This window comes from Trematomus bernacchii, unplaced genomic scaffold (assembly GCF_902827165.1).
Source record: "Trematomus bernacchii unplaced genomic scaffold, fTreBer1.1, whole genome shotgun sequence".
In the NCBI taxonomy this organism is placed as follows: Eukaryota; Metazoa; Chordata; class Actinopteri; order Perciformes; family Nototheniidae; genus Trematomus; species Trematomus bernacchii.
The window spans coordinates 1,615,312-1,633,501 of NW_022987477.1; the positions used below are offsets into that span (position 1 = coordinate 1,615,312).

The 18,190-nt window shown below is 41.2% G+C and overlaps 2 protein-coding genes across 3 annotated transcripts; one reads left to right on the forward strand and one right to left on the reverse strand.

The window, feature by feature from the left end:
* Window positions 1–261: 261 nt before the first annotated feature.
* Window positions 262–5,464, reverse strand: zic4 (zic family member 4). The gene is made up of 2 exons (XM_034150527.1): window positions 4,306–5,464; window positions 262–1,429 (listed from the first exon to the last, which is right to left on the reverse strand). The coding sequence occupies exons 1-2, from the start codon at window positions 5,462–5,464 to the stop codon at window positions 1,002–1,004; spliced, it is 1,587 nt and encodes a 528-aa protein (XP_034006418.1). The 3' UTR covers window positions 262–1,001.
* A 3,659-nt stretch (window positions 5,465–9,123) lies between these two features.
* On the forward strand, window positions 9,124–12,433 carry zic1 (zic family member 1 (odd-paired homolog, Drosophila)). 2 transcript variants are annotated; one of them, XM_034150541.1, is made up of 3 exons: window positions 9,124–10,343; window positions 10,678–10,841; window positions 11,405–12,433. In XM_034150541.1, the coding sequence occupies exons 1-3, from the start codon at window positions 9,401–9,403 to the stop codon at window positions 11,600–11,602; spliced, it is 1,305 nt and encodes a 434-aa protein (XP_034006432.1). In that variant the 5' UTR covers window positions 9,124–9,400; the 3' UTR covers window positions 11,603–12,433. The 2 variants fall into 2 exon arrangements, with proteins under 2 accessions (XP_034006432.1, XP_034006440.1); XM_034150549.1 differs by having other exon boundaries at window positions 11,408–12,433.
* Window positions 12,434–18,190: the final 5,757 nt, after the last annotated feature.

An 18,190-nucleotide genomic window follows, 5' to 3' on the forward strand; every position in this document is an offset into this window, starting at 1 on the left:
CAAAAGCTCTTTGAAGTCTGGAACAGAATATTGTAGAAATTCATCAAACTCAGCCAAGAAGTTTAACCGAGAAACACTTAAATAATGTGTTTTCCTTGAGCTGTTTGTTAAAATCTTAAAAGTTGATATTTAATTTCTACAAATGCTGTTTTTAAATTGACATGTTATTTTTTAAACAAGACATATATTTAGCACATGTTCCCCAAAGATAATTGATAACCGGCTGTAAATTCCCACATAGACCCGAATGGCTCAGCACAGTTTTCACTTTAGTCATACAAGATTTATTCAAAATACTCACAAATTACAAGGCAATTCGGTACGCGTTTGAGTGCCGTTCGTTTTCAGATATTCAAAAAAAAAGAAAAATATATATATATTGACGACAATGATACAAAATCACAAAATGCCCACTTTGATAAAACATTTATAATTTCACGGTCGTATATCAAATACTGCAGGCGTAGGAAACAGTTCAAATTGTTGACCCTTCTGCACACATGGGGAAAATAAACATAAAAACGTTTTGTACAAATAACTGCAAACACCAACACATCGAAACTTACAAAATTTACAAATGTACATTTTTTTCATCCTAATTGAAACATGCCCTTTGGTTCGATAATACAAAAATTCCCTTCAATATCAGATTGAAAAATAAATAAAAACATATTGAATTTACAAAATAATTGTACACCAACATGCCTATAGCCTAATAAAAATACCACATGAACAGTCTAACGGGATTTACACGACTCTCCACAAGTGGACCGTCAGGCACCGAGCCAAGCTTTTAAACAGCTGAGTTTCAAAATATATATTTTTAGAGTGCCTGGAAATTAGCACGTCTTTAGGGTCTGCACCTTCCAAATGTTGGGGGGTTCTTCCAAGAGGCGTATAGGCACCGGAGCCAAACCGTTTTGAACAGTGAGGCTTTTAAAAATGTCAATGATGCGTTCAAGTCCAGATTAAAACGCTTCAATGATGCGTTCAAATCCAGATTAAAACGCGTCCCTCGGCTCTTGGTTCCTGTAAGGTGGCTCTGAGGGGTCCGGTGTGGAGGCTCCACTGGGGGGTGTTTGGACACCACTTGCACCTGAACTGTGGCACACGTACCATTCGCTTAAATTGGCCGGCTGGGAGGCTCCCACCGGCTCCGAGGAGGCTCCTGGCTCCCGGCCCATGTCCGAGGAGGGGGACACCAGGGACGGCGTGGAGGACTCGTACCCGGAGCTGGGCGGGGGGGACTTGCAGTGCACCTTCATGTGTTTCCGCAGGGAGCTGGGGTGTGTGTAGGATTTATCGCAGCCTCGCACTTTGCAGTTGTAAGGCTTATCGCTGGTGTGCACGTGCGAGTGCTTCTTCCGGTCACTGCTGTTCGCGAAGCGTCGGTCGCAGCCCTCAAACTCACACTTGAAGGGCTTCTCACCTGGTGACACAAAGGTAAAATATAAATCAATACAGATTTAAATTATGTGATGTTCACCCTCAGGCAGTGTGTTAATGAGACAATCGTACATACAAGGATGTGTATTTTGTAAAATGTGTAACTTTTTTATATTATAATTTCTTTTTTTTTAATCTTTAATACTTTTTGTATGCATGCTTTAGGTAACATTAAGCTGTCTGTGGCTCTTTTCTGCTCTAACAATGTACATTTCCCCTCTGTGGGACTAGTAAACGTATTCTGATTCTGAATCTTGCAACTTGGATGTTTGAAAGTATCTAAAATGGTAAAATTCTCATTAAAAACACCACTTGTATACACAGCCTTAAATATGTGACCCAAAAAAATCAATCAATAAATTACAGATTTTGAAAGTTTCCTGTTTAACTTCAGCCCTTGTGTTTTTTTATGAGACAATCGTGCAACTTGTAGATATCTGATAGTAAAACTGTTAACATTTCCACCAGTGTGGACCTGTGAACAGTGAGGGGGGACACAATGAAATATAAATCAATACGTTACAGATTTCTTTTTGACATGATGTGATTTTTTTACGAGACAATCGTGCAACTTGTAGATATCTGATAGTATCTCAAATGTTCATAAAAACACCACTTGCATGGCCTCAAATATGTGACCCTAAAATAAAATACAACTGTTATAAAAAGCTGGTATAATTACAGCCACTTGGATTTTTTTCCTCCATTTTGAAATATCATTTTACATATTTTGTATTTACAGTATTGCAATAAACACCCCCCCCCCCCCCCCCCCACACACACACACTTTCTGAGACACTATTGCAACTCTCTAAATGCTAACAATGTGCCCTTGCATACATGTGCTCAAATATGTGACCCAAAAATAACTATGAAGCTGGTAAAATTACAACTTCGATTTTTCTCAAATGTAATTTTATCTGCACATATTTTCTATATACATTATAACATGTTTTAAATAATACATGTTCCCCCTCAGGCATTATTATTATATTATATTATTATTTGTATGTTTAAAAGTATCTCCAATGTTTAAATTATCTTCAAAACACCACTTGCATACATGTCCTCATATGTGACCCAAAAATAAAAATATAGTATAAGTATAATTACAGCAACTTTGATTTTTTTCTCAGTTTTTCAAATATAATTGTACATATTTTGTATTTACAGTATTGCAGTAAACACACTTTTTGCTCTCTCCATGCACTTTAAAGGAGCCTCAGCCTGGTGTAAACAGGAGGCTGAACCCCCACTGTCCTGCGTCTATACCTGGGTCTACATACGTCAAAACAGACAAGCTATGAGCACAGACATAGCAGGCCTAAAACCAACTGAAAACATGATAAATGAAAGTTTTCCACAGCCAGGCTTCACCTACTGAGTGCTATCTGAATCCTGCTTTTTGGACTGGCTCTAATTTAGCATCTTAATAACAAGTATTCCTACCTGATTATGACAAGGCAAAAAAGCAAAAAAGACAGTGTGAATAAATTACACGGAAATCATCCACTGCTGATTTTTCTCCTCCGATTAAAGCTTTTGAGAATATGTAATTGCCTCTGTCTAATTACACTTGCGGGTTGAATATCAATTTGACCTTCAGCTGTTGGGTTGAGAGAGCCAATCAAGGATATTAGTGTAGTACAAGAAAGCTGGAGGAACAGACCCCAGGGGCAGCTCACACATAACCACACTTTGGGATAGGTTTTAAACATGATCCCAAAGACCAGGCCCCTCGGGAGTCAACACACAGAAATAATTTAACAGATTTGTACTTAGGTAATGTGAGCAAATTATATGAATAATACATAGGGTGCAGACATGGAGCAGAGGGGGCGAGAAAGAGGAATGTAGTCTGCATTCACAAAGTGTGACTCGACATTTTGAGGCCTTATTTTCCCCTCACTAGCTCCACAGCACGTCATTGGGACACAGTGGCGAGCAGCCAAATGTGAACCATTATAATGTTTCTTAAAGTCATGGCTGCTGCATTGCACACACACCACTCATCATACAGCTCTGCCAACCTGTTGGTGAATTATTCCAGCCGCCTGCACTTGTCAACTTGTTGCTTTGGCTAAAGGCTACAAGAGTTACCATGCAATCATAGCAAAAATAACGCTGATAAAAGGGCTTTAAATAGTACAATACATATATGCAAAATACAACTTCTTCGTATTTTCTTGCTGCTTTAAGTGCAATACTGCATCCAACCAACTAGTGGAAATACAAGCACATGCATAAACAAAGCTAACAATTAGCTATACAAAAATAATCATCATATCAGCCACACTGGACATGAAAAGGCTTTCAATATTCTAAATAAAACGTATTCCTTTCTTGGCAGCTTCAATTGCTATCATGCATCCAACCAGCTATCATTATTATAGGTTGCAATAAAGGCACATGCAAAAGCTAAGAATTGGCTATAAAAAAATCATCATCATATCAGCCACACTGGACATGAAGATCCCACTCTGCTGTCACTCGTGTTCTCTGCTCTAAACAGCCTGGACAGGAGCTGCCTGGGCCTGAGTCTTTGTGCTGTGGTGTAAACAAGAGGTTGAACCGTCAAACGCCTGAGTGAGCTGTACCATAATCCCAAAGCTCAGCCTTTTGCTCAAACTTGCAGGCACTGGTGCACCTCGTAACAAACAGGTGGACATGCAGGAGCTGCAGGCTGATCCATCAGCAGCACACACTGATTCATCACCATGCCACATTAAATTAAATTAAAAATCACTAAAAATACACAGAAATTATCCACTTGTAGCTTATTTTTTTCTTATTTTTTTAACATGCAACTTCACAATGTCATTCGTACATTTAATGTTATGAATATATTTAGCTACTGACCTGTGTGCGTCCTTTTGTGGATCTTAAGGTTCTCCGATCTGGCAAACACTTTCCCACAGCCAGGGAAGGGGCATGGAAACGGTTTCTCCCCGGTGTGCACTCGGATGTGATTTACAAGTTTGTACTTGGCTTTAAAAGGCTTGCCTTCCCTCGGACACTCTTCCCAAAAACAGATATGGTTCGCCTGCTCCGGTCCTCCGACGTGCTCCATCGTCACGTGCGTTACCAGCTCGTGCATGGTGCTGTAAGTTTGGGAGCAAAGTTTCTTCGGCGAGATCTCCGGCTCCAGCCACTTGCAGATGAGCTCCTGCTTGATCGGCTGCCTCATGTAACGGAAGAAGGCTCCGGCTCCGTGGTGGTGGTGGTGGTGCGCGCTCAGATTCATGTTCAGATTCAGACCACCGTAGCCATGCATCGGCGAGGCGGAGAACGGATCAGCCCTGGAGCTTGTCACTTGACTCAAGTGATCAGATCTAACGTACATTTCTCCAGGTAGTCCTAACCTTATTTGTCCATTCAACGCTTGGCCACCCGGGGATCCGCTAGAAGACTGGTCGTGATGGAGTCCGGAGAAGAGGTTCCCAGCGTCAGGGTGGTGACCATAGTGTCCGGGATAGCTACCTGTTGTTGAGACAAACATTCCGTGGTGAGAGGCTGAACCGGCAGACTGGTCGGTCAGCACGGGCATGGCTTGAGCTGTCAGATCTCTCCGGATGAGGAAGTCCCTGCCTGCGGATAGAGCCTGGGCCGGGTGGTGAGACATGGGATAGGGCACCGATGTCGCCTGAACCGGGCCAAAAGCTCCCGTTTGACTGGAGACCACTTCACTGTGGCCTGCCATATGATGATTGTGGTGGTGGTGATGGTGGTGGGGATAATGATGGGCTGGGCTGATTTTGAGGGCCGCGGAGTGCCCCATGTGTTCTGGCCCGAATGGACTCGGCCCCAGGCGGGGTTCCGCAGTAATCTCCCCAGGGTGCGAGTGAGCCATTGAGTGTGGATGGCTGCTGAACCCCGGGAAGCCTGTCACGCTCTGAGGGGTATGGTGGTGATGATGGTGATGGTGGTGAGCCCCTGCCAAGTCAACTAATCTCAGCGCCGTGTTCCGTTTGGAAAACGTAGGGTCCATCACGGGGCTTCCCAGTGCATCCACGCTCATTACTTCCTAATTTTAGAATAACTTGACAGCAGGCAAAATAATAATGATGATGACAAATATATTTTAATCGTAGTGAAAAAAAATAAAGAAAAAAGACTTTATAAAGTTAAGTCTATCTGCAGACTACATGGAATCCCATTCGGTTGAGAGGCAGCAGCAGGACGCTTTGATACTGAATAGAGATTCATGGTAGGCGCTGCAGCCCGTGGAGCTAAACAATCACCCCGCGCTCTAATTGGTCAGAGCTTGGTGATTGACGTCAGCAGTGACAGTTTCCAACGTGAAGAAAAATGTCTTAGTGACAGCAAGCAGCCAGCGCGCATGCGCAGTGCCTCAGGCAACGCTTTAGAAAAATAGTTGTTATGCAAAGGTTATTGTACAATAAAAGTCCTAAAAAGTTGATCCAGATATACAGTCGTCTCTCTTTTGTCGGAGCAGACAAAGGCTGCTCGGCTATGAAAGAGCCATTTCCCCTCTTTGATTCTGCAATTACAAAACAGCCTGCCTCGCTAGAGTATGCATATTGTTAGTACAAAATGTTTTAAGGATCATAAATAATGCAGTGATATCTTCATTTTCCCCCTGCAACGTATGAGGGACAACTTTACGCACAAATTACGCACAGCTTTACGCACGTAAAAAGATCGGCGTCAGCGGAGAGAAACTTGTCCACTTATCGAAAGGAAAACTCCACGTGGGAGTATGAAATAGTCCGGAGTAAAAAGTATTAATACGCGCTTTGATAAAAACCCATATTTACACATCCAGCCGGTCGCTCCTCCGCGCGCACCGCAGTGTTGACTCCGTGCTCTGCTCGGTGGGATCCGTGTGTGCAGTCAGTGTGAATAGAGCGAGCTGCGGCCATTGTCCCGAGGGGGAAAAAAGTAATGGACGGGACCTGTTGTTATGATCCGGGGTAATTTTGCTTTAGACCCTGGACGGCAGCAGATGAGGGTCACAGGAGGTGGTGCCGTTGCAGACTAAGGTTCAAAATAAAAACGTGTGTGTGCTGTAAGTATCGGTTACTAAAATATTATCCTACAAAGTATAACATGTTAGGTTCTGCTTCCTGTTTGAATGCTTAAACGAAATATTTTTATTTATGGATCATAACAGGATGCCGTATAATTTATTTTTGCTTTATTTTTGTCTATGTACTTTTTTTTTAAATCATGAGGTTATACAAACTATTTTAAAAACCAAATGTGTGGCCAAAACATTTGTGGGTGTTACTGTGCACGAATATATCTGCAGCACGGTGGGCACGTTTACTCTCTTAACAAACATGGACTTCCAAAAATAAAATCCCAACTACAGAGAATTTTGAATAATTTCTTGCCATAGTTTTACTATTTTAAAACTAATTATAATTTAGGTTTGTAAGAGAGTTGTATAATAGTATGTATATTATAGTTGTGGGGGTTGGTGGTGTGTGTACTGCAATATCTTTGTAGTTGAAGACAAAAATAAATTACTGCTTGCAGCGACCTTAAAGAAGGTCACATGCAGAGCTGAACACTTTGATGTCAAAAATGAAATGTGTTATTCAACTCTGTGGTGAGCATGAGTGAATTGTGGATTTAAGAGTACAACTTACATTTATTGTCAATATCTGAACCCCCTCACACTTCTTATTTACATTTTCGTTCATGAGAAAATCAAATAGCGATATTACGAGCATGTGTTTTTGCAGTGTGTAGTTTTTAGATATAGACCAATTAACTGAATATGCTAATTCATAATAATAAATAACTCACTTATAATATTGGTTTATACGAAAACAGATCTAAAACTATATTACAACCTGATAGTTCTGTCTGTGAATTGACTCGTCAGACTCGTGGCTGACAGCGTCATCTCCAGCACGTTAGACAATGAGTCAATATTTGTGAAGATGTTTATTAAATGGCCTTACTCAGCTGTGGCCCTCAGAGGCATCACAGCAACAGCGTAATGCAAAAACGTTCAGGTGCTATTTCTGGGCCATGTTGTGCACGCACTCACTCTTGGAGACAAGTAAGCAGGGGAGTTGTACAGGACCAAAACTAACAGAAAGGTGAAAACAGAATCTCTTAAAACTCAGATTTGTGCAGTTTTGGCTTAGTTTATTTTTCACTGTAAGTCATAAAACAGATCCAGGTAGCCATTTTAAATTCTACAGAATCGTTTCATTTGGATAAAGGCACTTAAACGGTACGTAAATGCTAATCAGGTACCTTGTTTTTACGCATGTCATCTTAAACGTATTTACTCAAAACGACAAAGTTCTGCATAATTCCAACAACTTTTTTTCTTGGCACACAATTTCCAAATTAGCCTCACTTGTGGCAATTCTTACATGACCTCCAGTCTTGACTCACTCATTTTCCTATCCTTCTTAACAATATGCCGTGCTTACCGTTGTCCACCTGTTGAGAGAGATCCCTCCAAATGTGCGCACAGCAGAGCAGTGAGCTATACCTAAAAACGCCGGGTGTACTTGCTAAGTTGAGAACAACAAAACGTCCCCTCTTTGCCTGGTCTCACAAGACTGACTTGGAGAATGCCTTGTGTAGGAACTAGCCTAGTAGCCAAGCAGATATGTTAATGGTTCGCCCGGCACGTCTGTGCATGTGGCTTTGAACTCCAGCAGCCGGAGGTTCCTGCAGAGAGCGCCGCAAATCCCACTTGATAACTTCGACAGCCCACAACGTTTTACACACAGGCCATGCATCACCGGCCTGCAAAATAAATGAGTAAGTTGCACAAGCACTGCAGCCAAAATTCGTGATGGATACGTTAGGAACACCGGTGCATCCAAGTCAAATCCTGGCCTATATACAGTGTAACCTTTATGGACGCGGGGCGCTGGTGAGCATGATGATGATGTGGAAATCTAAAGCACAGATGTTCCACTGGTGTGAGCTCCAGTGGGCGCAGAGACATTGTGTTCAAGGAACTTCAAAAAAACACACACAGAGAGCAGAGGAACACTACAGTATTTGGATCCCTTCGAAATGAAACTAGAGAGTGATGACAGTTGACAGGTTTCATATTAAAACCTCAAGAGTGTCTCAATGACAAACGAGAAAATATAAGGTTTGTTTACCATCATGTCAGTCCATTAGAGTTGCAATAAATACAATTATTGTCTTTATTTCTGCTCCTGACAAAGTATTTGCGTATCCATCAAATGCATTCCATTATAAATAGAAATATAGACAGATATACAGATAGCTAGAGTGCTTAATTGTACATAAACGTTACCAATTACACCACCAAAATGTGTTTTCTAGGTGATCTAATGCCCAGCTTAACAAAGACATACTGTCACATTTTCTATATAAACTGTTGTGTTGTGAAAACGTGCTCTGACTCTCTACGAGGTCCCTCATTGTCTCGCGTTTCTCAACTTTTGTTTTGCTGTTATTCAGCCTTTTAACCAAATCCACAGTCAGCAATCTCACAATATCTGGGATTGATGATGCAAAGAGGCCAATAGAAGTGTGGGCCCTGCACCGTGGATTGTTATTTGGTGAGTGGATGTTATTGGGGGGAAAGGAGCTCAGCCAATGAGCGAGCTGAACCGGGGCCACATGACCACCCCCCTCCTCTCCCATTCATCAGGGCTGGACTGTGTTGTCTTTTCAATTCATTTATCTGCAGGAATGATTGCGACTATCAGTCTAGAGCTCACCGCCTGACTGAGGAGGTGAAAGTCGCGCCACAGGAAGATAAACCGCAAAAGACAATAGTGCATGTATACATGTTTCTGCATCGGATGAGCCGTATAGGGGAATTCCTCGCGTCTTAGAAAGTAAACAGAGAATCTGTGGATTTCAGAGTTTGCTCAGTCGAGAGAGCTCCAAGAGACAGAAAGAAGAGGGGGGAGGAAGAATATCTGTGCGTGATTTTTTGATTTCTGCTCTCAGTCGTCTCGGCTCGTGTAGACTGAAGATGCTCCTGGACGCGGGACCGCAGTACCCCACCATAGGAGTCACTACTTTCGGCTCCTCTCGGCATCACTCAACAGGCGAAGTCACGGAGAGAGAAGTGGCGTTGGGGATCAATCCCTTCGCGGATGGGATGGGCGCCTTCAAAATCAACCACAGCTCCCACGATATTGGCTCCGGACAGACGGCGTTCTCCTCCCAGGCTCCCGGGTACGCAGCCACCGCGCTGGGACACCACCACCACCCGAGCCACTCTTACTCCACCTTCAACTCCACCAGGGACTTTCTGTTCAGAAATCGGGGTTTCGGGGATGCCACCGGCGCGCAGCACAGTTTGTTCGCCTCCGGAAGTTTCGCAGGGCCACATGGACACTCGGATGCGGCGGGGCACCTGCTCTTCCAGGGGCTCCATGAGCAGAACCACGCGCCCTCCAACGTGGTTAACAGCCAGATGCGGCTGGGCTTCACTGGGGACATGTATGGACGTGCAGACCAGTATGGCCACGTTACGAGCCCCAGGTCCGACCATTACGCATCATCCCAGCTGCACGGCTACGGCCCCATGAACATGAATATGGCCGCGCACCACGGGGCAGGGGCCTTCTTCCGATACATGAGGCAGCCCATCAAACAGGAGCTCATCTGCAAGTGGATCGAGCCGGAGCAGCTGACGAACCCCAAAAAGTCGTGCAACAAAACTTTTAGCACCATGCACGAGCTGGTGACCCATCTGACGGTGGAGCATGTGGGGGGGCCCGAGCAGACCAACCACATCTGCTTCTGGGAGGAATGCGTCCGAGAAGGGAAGCCATTCAAAGCCAAATACAAACTTGTGAATCATATCAGAGTACACACCGGAGAGAAGCCGTTTCCCTGTCCGTTCCCCGGCTGTGGGAAAGTGTTCGCCCGGTCGGAAAACCTAAAAATCCACAAAAGGACTCACACCGGTAAGACTGCACGCTTTCATAAATATGCAAGCGATTATTATTTACTAGGCAGTCTCTTACTTGCATTAAATTCTGTGCATTGTTAAGATACATATTTTTAAAGTCTTTATTTTGTTATGTTAAGAGTCTAAATGTGATTAAATTAATTAATCTGCAAGCCTAAATGGCTTAAATGCAATTAATTAGCAGTGTATAAGTAACTAGAGTTGTCTATCAAATGTAAAAGTAAAATTAGACTGTCTTTTTATTCCTCTGCATTGTTTACTTAAATATAATATTGTGACATTTTAAAAACCCAGTGTAAAACATTGTATTTTTTTGTTTCTGAATTTAGGTGAGAAGCCATTTAAGTGTGAGTTTGAAGGCTGCGACAGGAGGTTTGCAAACAGCAGTGACCGCAAGAAACACATGCACGTGCACACGTCGGACAAACCGTATCTGTGCAAAATGTGCGACAAGTCCTACACACACCCCAGCTCCCTGCGGAAACACATGAAGGTAAAATGAGTTTAATATTTGCAATGATTTTATTTTTCAACGGTATTTCACAGCTGGAAATAATAATTGAAAAATATTATGAAAAGAGGTTAAATAGAAATAGAGAGAACTGTATTTTCTTTGCACCGGTAAATCAGATTAATACAAATAATAATATCTGGGGATTTTTAGCACGTGTTTAAAATCGGTATACAGTCATGGTGTTTTTACTCGTTTAAAGTCAGCATTATCTGTGTTTTCTAACCATGCATGCTTTAGTAGAAGGGCACAAGCTTAAAATGATAGTCCTGTTTTTAATGCAAAACTGCCTTTTACAACTCTGGATCTCATTTAGCATTTTTTCGTGAGCTTCGTTTTTTAATTAAAACTAGCCTGTTTTTTAACCTTCCATATTTGGTTAAAAAAAAACACTTTAGTGAGATTTTTTGCAGCCACTGAGTCCAACATTAGAAAGCAAGCTATAATCCAAACCATAGTTGTGATTTGTTTTGTATTTGTGCACAAACCCGAGTCAAACCAGTCAATGCAGGATGCTTTTTTTCATAATCTCTGTTTTATTGTTGAAGGTCCACGAATCCAGCAATCCAGCGCCGCAGCCCTCTCCTGCAGCCAGTTCAGGGTACGAGTCGTCCACACCCCCCACTATAGTGTCCCCGTCCACAGAGAACCAGAGCAGTTCCATATCACCAGCAGCCTCAGCAGTCCACCACACAACCAGCCACAGCACGCTGTCGTCAAATTTCAATGAATGGTACGTGTAAATATTTTTGCAACGAAAAAAAAGACGCCAGAAAGACTGCAGAATAAAAAAAACACTTGGATTCAAAGACTTTATAAAAGTGGACTGAGAAAACACGGGAGGATCATTTAAAGACAGAAATGCATGGACTAAAAGGAAGCGAGGAGCACCCACTTTAACCCCCCCCCCCTTCAGTATTCCCTTATTTTTTACTGAGGGACTGCTCAGAAAAAGCATGCTATCTCCGGGTAGAGGCCTGAATTTTTTTTGTACATAAGGATTTCACCACGTTGGGAATTTAAAAAATGTAATATTTTATTTTGTAAATATCACAGTTTAAGGGAATTTGTGAAAAATGTTGGTCCCTAGATATATGGAGATGGTTTTAAGAATATTGCGATGAATAGACTTCATTGAAAAGAATGTTATAGTTGTGAACCAAATGTGAATTATTCCGTATTACTACAGTCTACACGTCGACCTAAGCGACTCTTAGTATTAATGTGCTTTTGTAGCCTACCAGTGCAACATTTTCGTCCAAGGTCCAGTTTGAGTAGCACAGTATCATTGTTGTTATTTAATGTCATGTCGATAAATCGTGTAGTGAAAGCCTGAAATTCCGTGTCAACCTGTTTATGTACGTGATAAATATAAAATCTCTGTCAATTGCTTTGTCTGAAAGGAAGTATTATTACATGTAAGTAGCTCAATTTTCCATATTTATCCGCATGTAAAGGACCGTGTTAGAAATGATCGGTATTTATGGAGAAATGCGCTCGTATGTAAAATTTAGTTTACAAAAAAATGTTTGGATACATTTCGTACTATATTAAAGGATTACAAAATACCATAATGCAATGCGTTGGAGGTTATTGATCTCAACACTGTGTGAAACTAATGGGTTCTTTTTATATCGTAAATAACTGCAGACTAAAACTTTTTTATTATGATAACAATTAATTTAGTTTCGATTAAACTAATATTTGCTCAAATAATGTTAACTCTTCACTGTGTGTGTGTGTGTGTGCATGCTTTTTTGCGAGTGTGTGTGCATTTTAAACCACTTCCCCTGACAGTCAATAAGAAGTAAATCCACTCTTCTGTTTATCCAGAATTAACATCCTCCTCTTTGCCCTGCAGTAATGTGCAAATTAAATCGATTAATCACGGCGGTTGTTCCTCGGTGTAACCCGGGATAGTTTGCGTTACTTAATTGTTCGGGAATCTAATTTTCAAATCTAATTTATTTTCTGGGTTGTTTTTTTCTTTTTCGCGTTTGTCGGGTTTCATAGATTGAGGGAAAGCTGAGGAGTCAATGTGGCCCCTCATTATTGTGGCCCCTCATTGTTCCTGTGCAGCTTGACCGGCCCATTAGGCAGAGATCACATCAGCAGTGATCATGGTTAACTCTGCTCGATCTGTCAGGACTGCTGCTGCACGAGAACCACGTTTTAATCGAGAAAAGGCACCAGCATGCAGGGTGGGTGTGTGTGTGTGTGTATGTATGTGTGTGTGTGTGTGTACGTGTGTGTGTGTGTATGTATGTGTGTGTGTGTGTGTGTGTGTGTGTGTGTATGTGTGAGTGTGTGTGTGTTTCCCGTTAGAAGAAAACATCCACCATCTTAGATGATTTGCTGAAATGTATTGAAATGTATTCATATTTTCTTTTCACGGACTATTAGATTTTGAGATAAATGAAGGATGGTAATAAAATGACTTTTTCGACTCTATTTAACACTATCTGTCTGCAGAGCTGCTGCAGGAATACAAAGACTCCACGCCCAGAGAATCCGTTTTAGAAAAGTCACTTTACAGACAAATGTTCGCATGTAACTGGAAATATAAATAGTTTAGAGTGGATGTGTAAAATCTCATGTGGTTTGGATGGTCCATACGCCATATTTAAATTCGCAAATGTACCTAAAATCAGTTTATTCAACATTTGAACTTGAGGAACAATTTAAATGTAAAAATTCAATTTAAGAGTCCACACTTAAAAAAAACCCTGGGATGTGTTTTCGTTTTATTTATATTGGTGCTTTATGTTTTATTTCCCTGCAGAGAAAAACCACAACTTTAAGCTCCTTTGACGTTTCAGTACGGCAGAATGCAAAGCATGCACCTTCACTGCTGTTTAATTTCCACTTCCTGTCGTATTGCTTTACACTGAACCAACACACGGTATCGAAAATAAAATGCTCGTAAAAAGCAGAGCAGTCGACGACAGGCTGCTGCAGCGCGTGTGCCATCACAGCCACAGAGAGCAGATCAAACACGAGAAACATCCACTTTAAATGTATTTACGCGCAAGTCTGGAAATGACAAACACTCAGATATGGGGGGAAAGCGCAGGCGCCGGCCTCATGAATATTTATCAGCAGCACTTGTGGCCAGTAAACCGAGCCTGACGTTTGTGTTACCAAGGTAGACAGAGTGAGCATATATCTGCCTCAGATACCAGCATGGAGGCTATTGGTGTTTTTACGCGTTTAAAGTCAGAATTATCAGACAGTAAATCCATGCATGCGTTGGCAAAAGTTTAAATGTATAATCCTCGTTTTAATGCATTAGTGGCTGAAGCTATGGACCTCATTTTGCTTCTTTCTTTTTTTGGTGAGCTTCATTTTTAGATATACTAATTAATTTCACTATCATACAGTATCTGCATCAGATATCAGCATGGAGGCTTCTTGGTGTTTTTACGCGTCAGAATGATCTGTGTTTTCTGACAGTTAATCCATGCATGCTATGGCAACATTTAAATTATAGTCCTAGTTTTTGTTTTCGATAGATAGGTACTTTATGGATCCCAAATTAGGAACAATATTTTGTTACAACAGCAATCTTAAAATCTTTAATAACATACAAGCAATGAACAGCAGCACGTGTAAAGGACATGGAACACAAATAATACTCAATGTACAATGTTCTAGATAATTTAGACAATATATAACAGTAAACAACATAGTTTGTAAATTACATGCAATAGTGGTTGAAACTATGGATGTCTTTTTGCATTTTTTGGTAAGCTTAATTTCTAGTTAAGAATAGCTGTTCCTGTTTTTTAACCTTCCATATTTGCTTAAAAAAAATAACATTGTGAGATATTTCCAAACATTAGAAGAAGGCATGAATCCGGGCTCCTTGATGGATGAGGTGCCCATGCCTGTGCCAGACTCTGATCTGCATGCCCAGCTGCCGTCACTCACTGAGAACTAAATCAATAAGTTAAACATTTGCAGTTGGGTTTAACTATTAGGTTTCCGGCAGAGAGAGAAAGAGGACATATGATATCTATTTTTAACTGTTTAAAAACGCACCATATTGGAAGTCCTGCAACAATCCTGCAGCCCCTCCATCTGCAGAGCTCAAGAGACCCAATGCAAAAAAAAAAGAGGTCAAATCCAAGTCAAGGCCACTTTACTTTATTGGCATGCAGACGTTTCAAAACGCCTTCAAGAAACCCTGTCGTATTTGCAGCCATAAAGCGATTTAATAGCCAGACTCTGGGTAATGGAGCAATCCATCCACTGAGGACGGCCAACTTTGCATACTAAGATCAGACATCGATTTTTTTATTCTGCAGAAACATGATTTATAATCTGCAGTATGATAGTTATTCTGTTCCTTTGAAGTTGGGAAACTGGATTTTATTTTCCCAAACAAAGGCAGCAACAGAATGTCACAAGTCATTGTTTTATTTAAATGTGTGTAAATATGTCACCATAATGTTTATTTAAATTAAACCTTAAACTCTTACTATCCTAAAATGTTATTGCCATTACGATCAACTATGTGAGTATTTAAATGTGTAAATATCCCATCATCATCATCTTTAAACTCGTATTTAAATTAAATCTTACACACTTACTATCCTAACATTTGATTGCATGCCACTATTTAAACTCTTTGTTATTATTTAATTATTATAGTTTAAAAACCGGACATCAGTAGTAAAAATGCACACTAATTTAATGTATATTTCCCAGTTTTATCCCTATGATAACCCAGCCTGCAGCTCGTGTCCCCGGCTCTTCTTTGACTTAACCTCCCCCCCCTGATTGGGACATTAATCTCCGTTTTGCCACCGCAGTCGCAGCCCGGTTCGCAGAGAGAGGCTCGTTATAGTGAGGCATCGGTTCCCGGTGACCCCGGTGCCTCGGTCCCTCTGACACGCTATTAGGTGGAGGAGCGCGTGCAGGAGATTTGTGGAGGCGCTGACACGAGGCTGTCCGTCCTGTGACGTGTGGCTAAATGAGGCCTCTCCAATTAGACAGGAGAGCTGCTTTAAAGGTGTTGCTCAAGGGCACCTCGGTAGGGTGGAGAGACCCCTTAATCCAGGAGCAACGCGAAGATTCCGGTTCCAAAATCTCGTTTTTAACCCCTTAAAGGGCCAGTACTTATAATGCACATATCACACAATTTGATATGTTCTATTTCTCTTTATTATACATTCAGATCTTCTCCAATTAGCTGTGTGACATGGGAGCTGCTATTGTGTTGCTCAAGGGCACCTCGGTAGGGTTGAGCAGCCTCTGAATCCAGGATGTGGAACCAGCAACCGTTTTTTAACCCCTTTGCAGTGACTTAAAGGGCCAGTGGCTATTTTTATATTTCTCTCAATTTGAAATTCAGATCGTTCTTGTGTTTACAAACACTAGAAAACAGCATCATTTTTCATATGAAGATGTTAATTTATGAGAGCTGTCAATGACATTCAGCGACAACATTTTCCAAAATGTTTGCCAAACGTTGTGCTTAAATTTATTCTGCGGTAGGAAGGGTAGAGCTGGCCCTAAATCCAGGAAGTAGAACCAGCAACCAACAAGCTTCTGGTTCCAAAATCTCTCTTTTAAAGAGCCAGTACCTATTTCTTTTTACATTTTAAACCTAGTTTTCTTTTAATTAGAAATTCAGATGGTACTTGAGTCAGTTGAATGGGTTTCACTGGTGTGGATAAGGGCCAACTTGTTGTCTGTTTATTGATTATGAAATGCTGGCTGTATGTAATAGAGCTCTAGTTTCATTCTTCTACTCCTCCTTGAAAGGAACCTATTACTTGTGCATATTTAAAAATAATAGTGTTGTGTTATAAGTAAGTGCACGTGTTGCACAAACACTAGAAAAGTTGTCAATGACATGCAGTAACACCAGTTTCCAAAATGTTTGCCAAACGTTTTGTTTGTTTGTTTGTAGCCTTTATTTATCCAGGTTAAAAAATCCCATTGAGATCAACGATCTCTTTTACAAGGGAGACCTGCGGCACATTTAGTTACACATATAAAAACAAACAGAAAACAAAAGGACATCACAACATAATTACAGGGGTATACATTAGCAACCTATTTACATTTACAGGTATCCAATAATATTTCATCCAGCCGTGCTTTAAAACGATGCAAGGGAATCAAAATGCTCAGTTTCAATATTTTTTGCATGGTGTTCCAAGCCAGAGGAGCAGCGCACATAAAAGCATGAAGAATGTCATTGTTACATAAAAACTCCTTTACCTGTTCACTCACTAGGCGTTCAAGAACCTTAGCCAGAACTGACAATTTCGAGATTGGCCTATAGTTATTTAAAACAGTTGCCTCCCCTCCTTTTAGTAGTGGCAGGACATAAGCTGACTTCCATACTTTAGGAATTGTGTTTGTGCTGAGGGAGAGGTTAAAAAGAGTAGTGAGAGGTGGAGCAATAAAATCTGCAGCTATGTTTAAAAAGAAAGGTTCTACGTTGTTTACCAGTCTATTTGTTTCAAATGTATCAGAGGGTTTATTTTTTTCAATAATTTCATAAACCATGATAAAATTAGTCCACGTTTTCCTTTTATGTGTTAAGAAAGCGCCACATATGGTGTGTGTTAATGCGCCGCTCGATGGAGATGGAGGTCTCCTCTCTTACAGAGCAGCTTGTCGACATCTGTTTATCTGATGACTCTGATAATGACTTATTATTTCACAATAAGGATGACCAGACAAAGATAATGGCTGACAGATTTCCACTGGTCCGCTCCGATGTGTGTGTGCACGCGTGTGTGTGTCATCATGAGGTGGCCCTGAGGGAGGCCGCCCTACAAACAGGATGTTGGGGTTTTTCTTCCTGTTGCATGTTTTGTATCCCATCACGTTTAACAATGATTCCCAATCAACCCATTTACTGTTCTTCTGTTTAAGTGGCATATGGTGGTTTTAATTGGTAGCAGACACAAATTATTTGCTTGCAATTTGGACGTTTTAGGAGTTATTTTTTTTTTATTTGGTCAAAGGAACATGGTTTTTCCAAAACAAACCAATTCTTATTTAGATTTTCTTTGTGTCTAACTGGATTCTGGGTGGTTTTGGGTTGGGTTTGGCTAACGGTTTACTCTAAGTCTGTACAAAAAACTGGATCCAGCGGTCAGTGTGATCTCTGTCACATCTGGCAATCACAGTCAAAAACATTAAAAAGTGATTCTTATGAACTCTCTGTCCTCCGCACAAACACGCTGTCTTTAGGTTACCTACAATTCACGACTGTTTTCCTGCTCGGCTGCAGCCCAAATATTTGTTGGAGACAAGAGGCATAAATACAGGTCGTTTTGCTCGCCTCCTGTTTTGAGCGTAGATATATT

What these genes read in the sequence shown, in the direction of transcription:
- zic1 (XM_034150541.1), top strand. Translation starts at nt 9,401, where the DNA reads ATGCTCCTGGACGCGGGACCGCAGTACCCCACCATAGGAGTCACTACT. An exon ending in CCACAAAAGGACTCACACCG is followed by an intron (nt 10,344 to 10,677) that starts GTAAGACTGCAC and finishes TTCTGAATTTAG; the next exon opens with GTGAGAAGCCATTTAAGTGT. An exon ending in CCCTGCGGAAACACATGAAG is followed by an intron (nt 10,842 to 11,404) that starts GTAAAATGAGTT and finishes GTTTTATTGTTG; the next exon opens with AAGGTCCACGAATCCAGCAA.
- zic4 (XM_034150527.1), bottom strand. Translation starts at nt 5,464, where the DNA reads ATGAGCGTGGATGCACTGGGAAGCCCCGTGATGGACCCTACGTTTTCC. An exon ending in CCACAAAAGGACGCACACAG is followed by an intron (nt 1,430 to 4,305) that starts GTCAGTAGCTAA and finishes TTGTGTCACCAG; the next exon opens with GTGAGAAGCCCTTCAAGTGT.